At 43.4% G+C, this 16,800-nt stretch overlaps 1 protein-coding gene and 2 long non-coding RNA genes across 4 annotated transcripts in view; all 3 read left to right on the top strand.

Moving 5' to 3' along the window:
• LOC135526776 (kelch-like protein 4) overlaps positions 1 to 15,581 on the top strand; it is an 89,035-nt gene extending 73,454 nt beyond the window's left edge. For both annotated transcript variants that reach the window (XM_064955435.1, XM_064955434.1), the window contains exons 8-11: positions 8,154 to 8,316; positions 8,808 to 9,020; positions 14,215 to 14,386; positions 14,533 to 15,581. In XM_064955435.1, the coding sequence (XP_064811507.1) occupies positions 8,154 to 8,316; positions 8,808 to 9,020; positions 14,215 to 14,386; positions 14,533 to 14,592 (608 nt within the window). In that variant the 3' untranslated portion in view covers positions 14,593 to 15,581. The remainder of the gene's footprint in view (positions 1 to 8,153; positions 8,317 to 8,807; positions 9,021 to 14,214; positions 14,387 to 14,532) is intronic.
• On the top strand, positions 9,174 to 9,799 carry LOC135526777 (uncharacterized). Its single transcript, XR_010453349.1, has 4 exons — positions 9,174 to 9,215; positions 9,280 to 9,394; positions 9,533 to 9,573; positions 9,638 to 9,799. It is a non-coding gene; the product is annotated as an uncharacterized LOC135526777 (long non-coding RNA).
• Positions 9,873 to 10,464, top strand: LOC135526778 (uncharacterized). The gene is made up of 4 exons (XR_010453350.1): positions 9,873 to 9,990; positions 10,024 to 10,064; positions 10,098 to 10,335; positions 10,418 to 10,464. It is a non-coding gene; the product is annotated as an uncharacterized LOC135526778 (long non-coding RNA).
• Positions 15,582 to 16,800: the final 1,219 nt, after the last annotated feature.

Genomic DNA, 16,800 nt, shown 5'->3' with positions numbered 1-16,800 from the left:
GAGCCCAGGTCTGACAGAACCTGTGGTTGACGGTCAGAGCCCAGGTCTGACAGAACCTGTGGTTAACGGCCAGAGCCCAGGTCTGACAGAACCTGTGGTTAACGGCCAGAGCCCAGGTCTGACAGAACCTGTGGTTAACGGTCAGAGCCCAGGTCTGACAGAACCTGTGATTAACGGTCAGAGCCCAGGTCTGACAGAACAGAACCTGTGGTTAACGGTCAGAGCCCAGGTCTGACAGAACCTGTGGTTAACGGTCAGAGCCCAGGTCTGACAGAACCTGTGGTTAACGGCCAGAGCCCAGGTCTGACAGAACCTGTGGTTAACGGTCAGAGCCCAGGTCTGACAGAACCTGTGATTAACGGTCAGAGCCCAGGTTTGACAGAACAGAACCTGTGGTTAACGGTCAGAGCCCAGGTCTGACAGAACCTGTGGTTAACGGTCAGAGCCCAGGTCTGACAGAACCTGTGGTTAACGGCCAGAGCCCAGGTCTGACAGAACCTGTGGTTAACGGTCAGAGCCCAGGTCTGACAGAACCTGTGATTAACGGTCAGAGCCCAGGTCTGACAGAACCTGTGATTAACGGTCAGAGCCAATGGCTGACAGAACCTGTGATTAACGGTCAGAGCCCAGGTCTGACAGAACCTGTGATTAACGGTCAGAACCCAGGTCTGACAGAACCTGTGATTAACGGTCAGAGCCCAGGTCTGACAGAACCTGTGATTAACGGTCAGAGCCCAGGTCTGACATAACCTGTGCAGGTGATCTAGTTGCTTCTGTAACCCCTCCTTAGTGGGAGACAGTAGCATCAGGTCATCTGCGTACAGCACACCCTCCTTAGTGGGAGACAGTAGCATCAAGTCATCTGCGTACAACACACCCTCCTTAGTGGTAGACAGTAGCATCAGGTCATCTGCGTACAGCACACCCTCCTTAGTGGGAGACAGTAGCATCAGGTCATCTGTGTACAGCACACCCTCCTTAGTGGGAGACAGTAGCATCAGGTCATCTGTGTACAGCACACCCTCCTTAGTGGGAGACAGTAGCATCAGGTCATCTGCGTACAGCACACCCTCCTTAGTGGGAGACAGTAGCATCAGGTCATCTGCGTACAGCACACCCTCCTTAGTGGGAGACAGTAGCATCAGGTCATCTGCGTACAGCACACCCTCCTTAGTGGGAGACAGTAGCATCAGGTCATCTGCGTACAGCACACCCTCCTTAGTGGGAGACAGTAGCATCAAGTCATCTGCGTACAACACACCCTCCTTAGTGGGAGACAGTAGCATCAAGTCATCTGTGTACAACACACCCTCCTTAGTGGGAGACAGTAGCATCAGGTCATCTGTGTACAGCACACCCTCCTTAGTGGGAGACAGCAGCACCAGGTCATCTGCGTACAGCACACCCTCCTTAGTGGTAGACAGTAGCATCAGGTCATCTGTGTACAGCACACCCTCCTTAGTGGGAGACAGCAGCACCAGGTCATCTGCGTACAGCACACCCTCCTTAGTGGTAGACAGCAGCACCAGGTCATCTGTGTACAGCACACCCTCCTTAGTGGGAGACAGCAGCACCAGGTCATCTGCGTACAGCACACCCTCCTTAGTGGGAGACAGTAGCATCAGGTCATCTGCGTACAGCACACCCTCCTTAGTGGGAGACAGTAGCATCAGGTCATCTGTGTACAGCACACCCTCCTTAGTGGGAGACAGTAGCATCAGGTCATCTGCGTACAGCACACCCTCCTTAGTGGGAGACAGTAGCATCAGGTCATCTGCGTACAGCACACCCTCCTTAGTGGGAGACAGTAGCATCAGGTCATCTGCGTACAGCACACCCTCCTTAGTGGGAGACAGTAGCATCAGGTCATCTGTGTACAGCACACCCTCCTTAGTGGGAGACAGTAGCATCAAGTCATCTGCGTACAACACACCCTCCTTAGTGGGAGACAGTAGCATCAGGTCATCTGCGTACAGCACACCCTCCTTAGTGGGAGACAGTAGCATCAAGTCATCTGCGTACAACACACCCTCCTTAGTGGGAGACAGTAGCATCAGGTCATCTGTGTACAGCACACCCTCCTTAGTGGGAGACAGTAGCATCAGGTCATCTGCGTACAGCACACCCTCCTTAGTGGGAGACAGTAGCATCAGGTCATCTGTGTACAGCACACCCTCCTTAGTGGGAGACAGTAGCATCAGGTCATCTGTGTACAACAGACACTTGATTTCAGTGTTGTATAGGGTGATACCAGGTGCTGCCGATTTGTCTAATGTTTTGCCAGTTCATTAATGAATGTAGATGTTAAATAGTGTTGGACTTATTGGGCAGCCCTGTTTCACTCCATGTCCCTGAGAGAAGAAGTCTGTTTTCTTGTTGTTAATTCATTAATGTAGATGTTAAATAGTGTTGGACATGTTGGACAGCCCTGTTTCACTCCCCGTCCCTGAGAGAAGAAGTCTGTTTGCTTGTTGCCAATTTTAACTGCACATTTGGTTTTAGTGTACATTTATTTAATGATGTCATATTTTTTCCCTCCAATACCTCTTTCTATTAGTTTATAAAAATACCTTTATGCCAAATTGAATCAAATTCTTTCTTGAAGTCTACAAAACATGAGTAGATTATTCCTTTCTTTTGGTGTACTTGTATGTTAATTAATTAATTAGTATAAATGTGTCATACGATAATTAAAAAAAAAATCCAATCTGGCTTCTGCTTAGGACGTTGTGCTCATCAAGGAAATTATGTTGTCTGCTATTTATGAATTTTCCCCAAGTTGCTGTTAACACAAATTCCTCTGTAATTATTTGGGTCCAATTTATCTCAATTTTAATAGATTGGTTTTATAATTCCTTGGTTCCAAATATTGAGGGAAAATACCTGCAGTGAGGACTTTGTTGAAGAATTTACTACAGCCAATTTGAAAATGTGGTCTGTATATCTGATAATTTAATTTAAAATACCATGAGCAGCACAGCCCTTTTGGGTTCAGAGCGTGCATAGTTTTTCCAAAAATTCTTCTTCTATAATTTGGATATCCACACGATTCTGATAGTGTTGACTGCTGTACATCTTTTTTGTTCTGGGCTCTTTGTTATATTGCTGTAGAGGTGTATATTGCTCTAGAGGTTTGCAAAGTGATTTCTCCACATATCCCCATTTTGGATAGCCAATTCAAATTTTCCCAGATGTGGTTTGATTCTACGGATTCCTCAATTCCATCCAGCTGTTTTCTAACGTGCTGTTCCTTTTCTGTTCTTAAAAGGTGTGTTTGTATTGCTTCAGTGTTTCCCCATATTGAAGGAGTAGATTTTTGTTGTCTGTTTCTCTGTGTTTTTGATTAGATATATTTCTCAATGATTTCGTTAGATTTCTCCAATCATTGTCAGACCATTTTTCATTATCTATTATTTTCGGTTTACTCTTATGTTTCTTTCGATTAGCCAAGGAGGCTAATTTGTTAAATATAAAGTGTATGTTCCAAACTGCCAAATTTACACCTTTGTTGCTGTAGGAGAATGTTAAGGCTAAAACCTTGTCCATTTGTTGTGTATTTTTTGGCAACTAATTTGCTTTTTGGTAGATTTCTGTACTGTTTGCACTCCATCTATAGGCCTGTTTAGTACCATGTAATTTATTGGGCCGTGATGCTTCATGGTTGGGTTCCGCTCTTCTCAGATACACTGTGATTTTACTGTGGTCTGAGAGAGGTGTTAGTGGGCTGACTGTGAAGGCTCTGAGAGAGGTGTTAGTGGGCTGACTGTGAAGGCTCTGAGAGAGGTGTTAGTGGGCTGACTGTGAAGGCTCTGAGAGAGGTGTTAGTGGGCTGACTGTGAAGGCTCTGAGAGAGGTGTTAGTGGGCTGACTGTGAAGGCTCTGAGAGACTCTGGGTTGGTCTGAGAGAGGTGTTAGTGGGCTGACTGTGAAGGCTCTGAGAGACTCTGGGTTGAGGTCGGTGATGAAGTAGTCTACAGTACTGCTGCCAAGGGGTGAGCTGCAGGTATACCTACCTAAAGAGTCCCTCTCTCTCTGTCTCTCTTTCTCTCTCCTCTCTCTCTCTCTCTCTCTCTCTCTCTCTCTACCTCTCTTAGTCTCTCTCTGACTCTCTCTCTGCCCCTCTCTCACTCTCTGCCTCTCTCTCTCTCTGCCTCCCTCTCTCTCTCTGCCTCCCTCTCTCTCTGCCTCTCTTTCTCTCTGCCTCTCTCTCTCTCTTTCACTCTCTCTCACTTACACTATTCCTATATAACACCTTGGCAGACTACCGTACGCCTGCTCTGATTTTCTCTTTTCTCATACGTTTCATATCAGGAATGGCTTGATTCACAGTTGGAATTGGTCTATGCCTGTGTACTGAGGATCTCTAGTCAAATATTCATCTCACTCGTCTGTGAGATGTGTGGTTGACTTTTATGAGCTATGGGTGAACATGTTTCCCCCAGAGGTTACAGTGAATAGTATTACCGGCTCTCCTTTGATCGGGGCTGTAGCAGATAGCTCTTATACTTTGCTTGTGGTGAGCACGGTTTTCCTGTGAAGATGTGGGGAGCTGCACGTGCTGCTGGCTATAGCCTGTTGTGTGCATTCAGAAAAGAAGGGAACGACTTTTTCACATGTCAAATCAACCACAATTGGTTTAATTAAAATTACTATTTCGGTTTAACGTAATTCGTACAGAATGTAGAAGGTTTTATACCCAATGTTTCTTTAGAATAATGTTGTGCCCTAAACCAGAACATTATCAGACAATATATACAGGGCATTCGGAAAGTTTTCAGACCCCTTGACTTTGTCCAAATATTGTTCACCTACAGCCTTATTCTGAAATGGAGTAGTTTGTTTTCACTAATCAATCTACACACAATAACCCAAAATGACAAAGCAAAAACGAGTTTTTAGAAATGTTTTTAGAAAATGTTTGCAAATCTATAAAAAAAAACAGCCAACTGAAAATAGGACATTTACATAAGTATTCAGACTCTTTACTCAGTACTTTGTTGAAGCAACTATGGCAGGGATTACAGACTTGAGTCTTCTTGGGTATGACGCTACAAGCTTGGCAAACATGTATTTGGAGAGCTTCTCCCATTCTTCTCTGCAGATCCTCTCAAACTCTGTCAGGTTGGATGGGGAGCATCACTGCACAGCTATTTTCAGGTCTCTCCAGTGATGTTAAATCTGGTTCATGTCCGGGCTCTGGTTGGGCCACTCAAGGAATTCAGAGACTTGTCCCAAAGCCACTCCTGTGTTGTCTTGGCTGTGTGTTTAGGGTTGTTGTCCTGTTGGAAGGTGAACCTCCGCCCCATTTGGAGGTCCTGAGCGCTCTGGAGCAGGTTTTCATCAAGGATCTATGTACTTTCCTCTGTTCATCTTTCCCTCGATCCTGACTAGTCTCCTCTCAAATGCTGTCAGGTTGGATGGGGAGAGTCGCTGAACAGGTATTTTCAGATCTCTCCAGAGATGTTAGATTGGGTTCAAGTTTTTCCCTCGATCCTGACTAGTTTCACTGCAGCTGAAAAATATCACCAAAGCACGATCAAATAAAATAAAATGTTGTTGGTCACATACACATGATTAGCAGATGTTATTGCGGATGCAGTGAAATGCTTGTGTTTCTTGCTCCAACAGTGCAGTAATATCTAACAACTAACACCTAACAATTTCACAACAATACACATACAAATCTAAAGGAATGGAATCAAAAATGTATAAATATTTGGACGAGCCAGTCAGAGCGGCATAGACTAAAATACAGTAGAATAGTATAGGATACAGTATATACATATGAGATGAGTAATACATAGACTAAAATACAGTGGAATAGAATAGAATACACTATATACATATGACATGAGTAATTCTAGATATGTAAACATTATTAAAGTGGCCAGTGATTTCAAGTCTATGTATATAGGGCAGCAACGTCTAAGGTGCTAGTTCTGGCTATTTAACAGTCTGACGGCCTTGAGATATTTTTTCAGTCTCTCGGTCAAAGCTTTGCTGCACCTGTACGTACTGACATCGCCTTCTGAATGATAACTGGTGTGAATGATAACTGGTGTTAACAGGCAGTGGCTCGGGTGGTTGTTGTCCTTGATAATCTTTTTGGACTTCCTGTGACATCGGGTGGTGTAGGTGTCCTGGAGGGCAGGTAGTTTGCCCCCGGTGATACGTTGGGCAGACCTCACCACCCTCTGGAGAGCCCTGCAGTTGTGGGCGGTGCAGTTGCCATACCAGGCGGTGATACAGCCCGACAGGATGCTCTCAATTGTGCATCTGTAAAACTTTGTGAGGGTTTTAGGTGCCAAGCCATATTTCTTCAGTCTCCTGAGGTTGAAGAGACGCTGTTGCCCCTTCTTCACCACACTGTCTGTGTGGGTGGACCATTTCAGTTTGTCGGTGATGTGTATGCCATGGAACTTGAAGCATTCCACCTTCTCCACCACGGTCCCGTTGATGTGGATAGGTGGGTGCTCCCTCTGCTGTTTCCTGAAGTCCACGATCAGCTCCTTTGTTTTGTTGATGTTGAGTGAGAGTATATTTTCCTGGCAACACTCTTCCAGGGCCTTCACCTCCACCCCTGTAGGCTGTCTCTTCATTGTTGGTAATCAGGCGTACTACTGCCACCACCGTCGTTCACTGTAGGTTTGGTGCCAGGTTTCCTCCAGACGTGACGTTAGGCATTCAGGCCAAAGAGTTCAATCATGGTTTCATCAGACCAGAGAATCTTGTTTATCATGGTCTGAGAGTCCTTCACGTGCCTTTTGGCAAACTCCAAGCGGGCTGTATACTGAGGAGTGGCTTCCGTCTGACCACTCTACCATAGGAACTCTACTAGGAACAACTAGGAACTCACTGTTCCTAGGCCGTCATTGGAAATAAGAATTTGTTCTTAACTGACTTGCCTAGTAAAATAAACAGACCCTTCTTCCCTGATTGCTCAGCATGGCTGGGCAGCCAGCTCTAGGAAGAGTCTTGGTGGTTCTAAACTTCTTTCATTTAAGAATGATGGAGGTTGATGATGAAGAATGATGATGATGAAGAATGATGATGTTCTTCGGTACCTTCAATGCTGCAGAAATGCTTTGGTACTCTTCCCTAGATCTGGTACTAGGCACAATCCTGTCTCTGAGCTCTACGGAAAAGTCCTTCCACCTCATGGCTTGGTTTTTGCTCTGACATGCACTGTCAACTGTGGGTCTTTCCACATCATGTAAAATCAATTGAATTTTCCACAGGTGAACTCCAATTAAGTTGTAGAAACATCTCCAGTATGATCAATGGAAACAGGATGCACCTGAGCTCAAATTCGACTCTCATAGCAAAGAGTCTGAAAACTTATGTAAATACGTTGTTGTTTTTTGTACATTTGCAAACATTTCAAAAAACCTATTTTCACTTTGTCATTATGAGGTATTGTGCATAGATTGATGGAAAAAAATAACTATTTAATCAATTTTAAAATAAGGCTGTAACGTTAACAAAATGTGTTTAAAAGTCAAGGGGTCTGAATACTTTCCGAATGCACTGGATAAATCTATCTATTGTGTTGTACAGTAACTTCCTATTCATTGTTGTTGGAAAAGCACTTTCCTCAGTGACCCCAGCAATAGCAGGATTAACAGTGTTTTATATCCATCCTGTTTGGACAACAGACCTGGGTTCAAGTACTATTTAACATCATTCAAATACTAAGTTTGCCCTAGCCTGCCTGGTTTTGGGCGTGCAGAGTTTATAGTTTTGGGATTATTCTATTGGTTCCATTAAGCCAAGTAAGCTTAATCAAGGGGAAATAACGTATTTTAAATGATTTCAAATAGTATTTGAACCCAGGTCTGTTTGGAGAATAGAATAGCCAACATTCAGACAGTTCCACACAACGGTGACTCATCCAACAGCACTTTAGCTGTTCTAAAATGAGCATCATGGTTGAGCCACACACACAGACACATACACAGTGTAGGCTCTGGTTGATCCACACACACACACACACACACACACACACACACACACACACACACACACACACACACACACACACACACACACACACACACACACACACACACACACACACACACACACACACACACACACACACACACACACAGTGTATGATGGTTGATGGTTCCCTCCTCTTTGTAACTCTCCAGGTATAACAGTGTTGGAGGGCCCCATGTATGCAGTAGGCGGCCATGATGGGTGGAGTTACCTGAACACGGTGGAGAGGTGGGACCCCCAGGACAGACAGTGGAACTATGTGGCCAGCATGTCCACCCCACGCAGCACCATGGGAGTCACCGCACTCAACGGGAAGTAAGTGGCTGTACTAAAACATTATGACGGCACGCATTATCACTTGTTACTAAATCACAAGCTTTATTCGTGACATAACGCACAAAATGAAAAGGAGAATTTCTTACGCACTAGAAGCTGATAACCAGCACAACAGGACAAAATAGTTCTGCTTCTTGTTATGTAACACATTTTGGCGAATGCCTAACCTTCGTATTAAAACATGAATGCTTTTCTACGTGTGCCTGGGCCTGGACTACCACAGCTCTACGTTACATAACGCCACACAACAACGGACTGTTTCGCAGTGTGTTTTCACTCTATAAAACCCTTTTTAGATTGTCTTCCCGAATCTGGGTAAAAAAAAATAGACAACAAGGAAGGAAGATGTTTCCTTTAAACCTCCATTCCTCTCTGCCAAGGAAGCCTGAGATTTTCCCTCCCTTAAAAGAAGATTTCATATCTGAGCAACATTCAAAATACGATTTGTAACACTTTTATTGTCCTTACAGATTGTTTGCAGTTGGCGGTCGGGATGGGAGCTCATGTCTGCGGTCGATGGAATGCTTTGATCCACACACCAACAAGTGGAGTATGTGTGCCCCCATGGCGAAGCGGAGAGGAGGGGTGGGTGTGGCCACGTACAACAGCTTCCTCTATGCTGTGGGTGGTCATGATGCCCCGGCGTCCAACCACTGCTCTAGGCTATCAGACTGTGTGGAGAGGTAAACAACCACTGCTCTAGGCTATCAGACTGTGTGGAGAGGTAAACAACCACTGCTCAGGGCTATCAGACTGTGTAGAGAGGTAAACAACCACTGCTCAGGGCTATCAGACTGTGTAGAGAGGTAAACAACCACTGTCCCAGACTGTGTAGAGGTAAACAACCACTGTCCCAGACTAACAGACTGTGTAGAGAGGTAAACAACCACTGCTCCAGACTGTGTAGAGAGGTAAACAACCACTGTCCCAGACTGTGTAGAGGTAAACAACCACTGTCCCAGACTAACAGACTGTGTAGAGAGGTAAACAACCACTGTCCCAGACTGTGTAGAGAGGTAAACAACCACTGTCCCAGACTAACAGACTGTGTAGAGAGGTAAACAACCGCTGTCCCAGACTGTGTAGAGGTAAACAACCACTGTCCCAGACTGTGTAGAGAGGTAAACAACCACTGCTCAGGGCTATCAGACTGTGTAGAGAGGTAAACAACCACTGTCCCAGACTGTGTAGAGAGGTAAACAACCACTGTCCCAGACTAACAGACTGTGTAGAGAGGTAAACAACCGCTGTCCCAGACTGTGTAGAGGTAAACAACCACTGTCCCAGACTGTGTAGAGAGGTAAACAACCACTGTCCCAGACTAACAGACTGTGTAGAGAGGTAAACAACCACTGTCCCAGACTAACAGACTGTGTAGAGAGGTAAACAACCACTGCTCAGGGCTATCAGACTGTGTAGAGAGGTAAACAACCACTGTCCCAGACTGTGTAGAGAGGTAAACAACCACTGTCCCAGACTATCAGACTGTGTAGAGAGGTAAACAACCACTGCTCAGGGCTATCAGACTGTGTAGAGAGGTAAACAACCACTGTCCCAGACTGTGTAGAGAGGTAAACAACCACTGTCCCAGACTAACAGACTGTGTAGAGAGGTAAACAACCACTGTCCCAGACTAACAGACTGTGTAGAGAGGTAAACAACCACTGCTCCAGACTGTGTAGAGAGGTAAACAACCACTGTCCCAGACTAACAGACTGTGTAGAGAGGTAAACAACCACTGCTCCAGACTGTGTAGAGAGGTAAACAACCACTGTCCCAGACTAACAGACTGTGTAGAGAGGTAAACAACCACTGTCCCAGACTCTCAGACTGTGTAGAGAGGTAAACAACCACTGTCCCAGACTCTCAGACTGTGTAGAGAGGTAAACAACCACTGTCCCAGACTAACAGACTGTGTAGAGAGGTAAACAACCACTGTCCCAGACTAACAGACTGTGTAGAGAGGTAAACAACCACTGTCCCAGACTGTGTAGAGAGGTAAACAACCACTGTCCCAGACTAACAGACTTTGTAGAGAGGTAAACAACCACTGTCCCAGATTCTCAGACTGTGTAGAGAGGTAAACAACCACTGTCCCAGACTGTGTAGAGAGGTAAACAACCACTGCTCAGGGCTATCAGACTGTGTGGAGAGGTAAACAACCACTGCTCCAGGCTATCAGACTGTGTAGAGGTAAACAACCAATGTCCCAGACTAACAGACTGTGTAGAGAGGTAAACAACCACTGCTCCAGACTGTGTAGAGAGGTAAACAACCACTGCTCCAGACTGTGTAGAGAGGTAAACAACCACTGTCCCAGACTCTCAGACTGTGTATAGAGGAAGACAACCAATCATAGCTCTGGTCTACAATATGGCTGCGTTTTGATTCTTGGGAGTTGCACACTTCCCGAAATGCATTTAACAATGTGAAAACTCCCTCTAGCCCAGGCTTACACCAATCCAATGCTTTCATCCATGACAGAGATGTCAGTGCACACTTTTGGGAGAAGTGCAGATAATTGAGATGCAGCCTATCTCAGTACTGTACTAGATTTGGGATGAGGCCTATCTCAGTAGTGTACTAGAATTGGGATGTAGCCTATCCCTGTACTGTACTAGATTTGGGATGTAGCCTATCTTAGTACTGTACTAGATTTGTGATGAGGCCTATCTCAGTAGTGTACTAGAATTTGGATGAGGCCTATCTCAGTAGTGTACTAGAATTGGGATGTAGCCTATCCCTGTACTGTACTAGAATTGGGATGTAACCTATCCCTGTACTGTACTAGAATTGGGATGTAGCCTATCCCAGTACTGTACTAGAATTGGGATGTAGCCTATCCCAGTACTGTACTAGAATTGGGATGTAGCCTATCCCAGTAATGTACTAGATTTGGGATGAGGCCTATCTCAGTAGTGTACTAGAATTTGGATGAGGCCTATCTCAGTACTGTACTAGATTTGGGATGAGGCCTATCTCAGTAGTGTACTAGAATTTGGATGGGGCCTATCTCTATAGTGTACTAGAATTGGGATTTAGCCTGTCCCTGTACTGTACTAGAATTGGGATGTAACCTATCCCAGTACTGTACTAGAATTGGGATGTAGCCTATCCCAGTACTGTACTAGAATTGGGATGTAGCCTATCCTAGTACTGTACTAGATTTGGGATGAGGCGTATCTCAGTACTGTACTAGAATTGGGATGTAGCCTATCCCAGTACTGTACTAGAATTGGGATGTAGCCTATCCCAGTACTGTACTAGATTTGGGATGAGGCCTATCTCAGTACTGTACTAGAATTGGGATGTAGCCTATCCCAGTACTGTACTAGAATTGGGATGTAGCCTATCCCAGTGCTGTACTAGATTTGGGATGAGGCCTATCTCAGTAGTGTACTAGAATTGGGATGTAGCCTATCCCAGTACTGTACTAGATTTGGGATGAGGCCTATCTCAGTACTGTACAAGAATTGGGATGTAGCCTATCCCAGTACTGTACTAGATTTGGGATGAGGCCTATCTCAGTACTGTACTAGAATTGGGATGTAGCCTATCCCAGTACTGTACTAGAATTGGGATGTAGCCTATCCCAGTACTGTACCAGATTTGGGATGAGGCCTATCTCAGTACTCTACTAGATTTGGGATGAGGCCTATCTCAGTAGTGTACTAGAATTTGGATGAGGCCTATCTCAGTAGTGTACTAGAATTGGGATATAGCCTATCCCTGTACTGTACTAGAATTGGGATGTAACCTATCCCAGTACTGTACTAGAAATGGGATGTAGCCTATCCCAGTACTGTACTAGAATTGGGATGTAGCCTATCCTAGTACTGTACTAGATTTGGGATGACGCCTATCTCAGTACTGTACTAGAATTGGGATGTAGCCTATCCCAGTACTGTACTAGAAATGGGATGTAGCCTATCCCAGTACTGTACTAGAATTGGGATGTAGCCTATCCTAGTACTGTACTAGATTTGGGATGACGCCTATCTCAGTACTGTACTAGAATTTGGATGTAGCCTATCACAGTACTGTACTAGAATTGGGATGTAGCCTGTCCCTGTACTGTACTAGAATTGGGATGTAGCCTATCTCAGTACTGTACTAGAATTGGGATGTAGCCTATCCCTGTACTGTACTAGAATTGGGATGTAACCTATCCCAGTACTGTACTAGATTTGGGATGAGGCCTATCTCAGTACTGTACAAGAATTGGGATGTAGCCTATCCCAGTACTGTACTAGATTTGGGATGAGGCCTATCTCAGTACTGTACTAGAATTTGGATGAGGCCTATCTTAGTATTGTACTAGATTTGGGATGAGGCCTATCTCAGTAGTGTACTAGAATTTGGATGAGGCCTATCTCAGTAGTGTACTAGAATTGGGATGTAGCCTATCCCTGTACTGTACTAGAATTGGGATGTAACCTATCCCTGTACTGTACTAGAATTGGGATGTAGCCTATCCCAGTACTGTACTAGAATTGGGATGTAGCCTATCCCAGTACTGTACTAGAATTGGGATGTAGCCTATCCCAGTACTGTAGTAGAATTGGGATGTAGCCTATCTCAGTACTGTACTAGATTTGGGATGAGGCCTATCTCAGTAGTGTACTAGAATTTGGATGAGGCCTATCTCTGTAGTGTACTAGAATTGGGATGTAGCCTATCCCTGTACTGTACTAGAATTGGGATGTAACCTATCCCTGTACTCTACTAGAATTGGGATGTAGCCTATCCCAGTACTGTACTAGAATTGGGATGTAGCCTATCTCAGTACTGTACTAGAATTGGGATGTAACCTATCCCTGTACTGTACTAGAATTGGGATGTAGCCTATCTCAGTAGTGTACTAGAATTGGGATGAGGCCTATCCCAGTACTGTACTAGAATTGGGATGTAGCCTATCCCAGTACTGTACTAGAATTTGGATGAGGCCTATCTCAGTAGTGTACTAGAATTGGGATGTAGCCTGTCCCAGTACTGTACTAGAATTGGGATGTAGCCTATCCCAGTACTGTACTAGAGTAAAAAAACTCAACATCGTGTCTTGTTAGATTTTATAGGGGTGAAGTGTAGCTATGCGTATGGAAACAAAGACTTGAGACATTTCAGACTATGTGTATGGAAACAAAGAGTTGGGTGTGTGTCTTGTTATGTCCCTTGAGGTGAGGCATTGGCCGTGTTCGAGAGCATCAAAACCGTGATGTATCATGGGTAAATTGTGATTGGCTGATTGATCTACAAAGGAATAGTGAGTAGTTATTTATGATGCAAGGTGATTTGTAGATCAGTCAGTCTCAACTTGCCTTTAAAGTTGGCTGCAGTGTCAAACGCAGACATTGAGATTGTTCCACATCGCAGTCCGACTATCGACTGACAGATCTACAAAAAACCTTGCGTCATAAATAACTACTCATTCTTATTTGTAGATCAGTCACAATTTACCCCCAGGCACATTACAGGTTAGATCCTCTTGAACACAGCCATTATCTCTGTCTGTCTGCTTGTACAGGTCAAACCCAAAGACACGTCATTGTTTCCATTGGAGCTGGTTTTAGCAGTGTGATTATCTGGCTTATGCTACCCTCTGCTGGCTGTTCTGTAAAAATCAACCTGTATCTGATACCCACTGCATGTAACCCTGTCAATGAACAGAATACCATCGTGTCAAAACAATTAAACAGAAAATATCATTTAATTTTATTTTTTAAATACAACAAAATATTTTGTCCCACTCAAAATATTTTGTTGAATTCATCCATGGACAAGCTTAATCTTTGCTCTGTATCTCTTAAATATCCCCATGCTCACTACACTTCTTCAGGTATTTCTTTTCATTCTTGTATTTCCTCTATATCACTGCAGGTATGATCCCAAAACAGACACATGGACCACGGTGTCCTCTCTGAGTGTCCCCAGAGATGCTGTAGGTATCTGTCTGCTAGGAGACAGGCTATATGCTGTCGGAGGATACGATGGAACGTCCTACCTGAACAGTGTTGAGTCCTATGATGCACAGAACAATGAATGGACTGAGGTAACTTGAATCATTCCTTAGATCTTAGAATTCTTTTCGACCCAGAATTCCAATAGCCAGTCACAACCTTTAATTTCCATTCTGTAATAGTTTTTTAAGACGGACTGAATGACCTTTCATTACCCTTTACTGTATGTCTCCAACAGGAGGTCAATCTCAACATTGGAAGGGCTGGAGCCTGTGTTGTAGTTGTGAGAATACCTTAAGGACTACAACTCCCATACAACCCCCTGGAATGCCACACAGAACACATGACATGATGTCACCACTGAGAATGTTTTTCCTTCAGTTTTTCTACTGTAAAGACAAACCTGCATTCCTCACAAACCAATGTTTCCATTTAACAGTGATTTTCATTGTCCCCTTAAAAGTATTTTATCTTTGATTATAAGAACGTACTTTACCATATCTACAGATCAAGTAAGTGGTTAGTTGTGGTTAAAAATATTAGGAAACTCTGCCACACTCTCCTTGGACTGGTTACTCTGTTAAAATAATGATCAGAAAATAATGATCAGAAAATAATGATCAGACAATAATGTTCTCTATATGATACAATGAAAGAAATTACATTTATTAATTGATACTTTTACATTTATACAGCAACATTCTATAGTTGTCTCATCACATAATAGTTTTTGGGGGATTTATACTCCTATGTATATCTCTCTTTTAGCCACCTGAAAATTAAATGTACTTTTTCTATTTTTACTACATCGCTGTTGCTAAACTGGATTTCTACTCTTGAACAAAAAGTTTTGAAGAAGGATCACTGTGAATAATACTGAAGATGAAGAGTTTGCAAAGTGCAATACCGGGTACGTTCTACCAGAACAATTTGAGAAAGTTACTCATGTTGCTCAAGAACAATAACAATATAGTTATTTTAGAAAGGAAAGAAATCTAACAAAATGTTTTCAAAAAGCTACTTTTTTTCTTGGAAGCTGAATCTGAATTACACCAAAGTCATTACCCAGTCTTAGAAATGTTTTGTACATGTTTTAAAAATATATACAAATATATCATATTGATATTTCGCATTACTACAAAGATTTTAGTAGGTTTGCTAAAATTGCAGTCATCTTTATAACATCATATCATGCCTAAACAAATGCATTACTGTCATCTCCAGTGTTTATTTTAATATTTTGGCATGCTAGTTAATATTAATCTGTAATTAAACAATATTTATATTTTTGAGTATTTTTTTGTGTGTTTGGATCCCCATTAGATGTTGCGAAATCTTCCTGGGCTCCACACAACACATGAAATATGACATTAAACAGAACATTAATAGACAAGAACATCTCAAGGACGGCGCTACATCAATTAAAAAATGGCACACATTGCCTACGTATCAATACATACACACAAACTATCGAGGTCAAATAGGGGAGAGGCGTTGTGGGGTGAGGTGTTGCTTTAACTGTTTTTTTTTAAACCAAGTTTGCGGTTCATTTGAGCAACGGAGTTCTACACAATGCTGTACGCATTCTTGAATTTGTTCTGGATTTGGGGACTGTAAAAAGACCCCTGGTGGCATGTATGGTGGGGTAAATGTGTGTGTCAGAGCTGTGTGTAAGTTGACTATGCAAACAATTTGTAATTTTCAACACATGAATGTTTCTTATAAAAAGAAGAAGTGATGCAGTCAGTCTCTCCTCAACTCTTAGCCAAGAGAGACCTGGCAATGAAGAGCAAGACGTGCCGCTCTGTTCTGGGCCAGCTGCAGCTCAACTAGGTCATTCCTTGCAGCACTCGACCACACGACTGGACAATAATGAAAATAAGACAAAACTAAAGCCTTGCTTTTTGGAGTGGGATGACATAAAAGCAGAGCAACTCATTATTATGGACAGAAAGACCCCTCACCATCTTTACAACCATTGAATATTATGTTTTGACCATGACAGTTTGACCATGACAGTTTATTTAGTCTCAACAACTTGTTCAACAGCCACACATTCATTACTAGATTCAGCTGAGATCTAGAACGTAAGAAATAAATTGTACCAAATGCAATGCTCTTAGTTTTAGAGATGTTCAGGACCAGTGTATTACTGTCTACTCATTCCTAAAGGGTTCCAGTGACTTCATTAGCTGTAGTTGCTGATGTGTATATGGTTGAAACATCCACATACATGGACACACAGGCTTTGTTTAATGACAGTGGCAGGTCATTGCTAAAACTAGAAAAGAGTAGAGGACCTAGAGAGCTGCCCTGTGGTACACTACACATTACATATTTGACATTAGAGAGGCTTCCATTAAATAAAAACCCTCAGAGTTCTATTAGATAGATAGCTCTTAATCCTGAGTGGCACAGCTGTCTAAGGCACTGCATCTCAGTGCAAGAGGTGTCATTACAGTCCCTGGTTTGAATCCAGCCAGGCTGAATCACATCCGGCTGTGAT

The sequence above is a fragment of the Oncorhynchus masou genome, chromosome 32 (genome assembly GCF_036934945.1).
Source record: "Oncorhynchus masou masou isolate Uvic2021 chromosome 32, UVic_Omas_1.1, whole genome shotgun sequence".
Classification (NCBI taxonomy): domain Eukaryota; kingdom Metazoa; phylum Chordata; class Actinopteri; order Salmoniformes; family Salmonidae; genus Oncorhynchus; species Oncorhynchus masou.
Note: the sequence above shows the minus strand (reverse complement) of the source record. Positions and strands in the feature narration are given on the sequence as shown.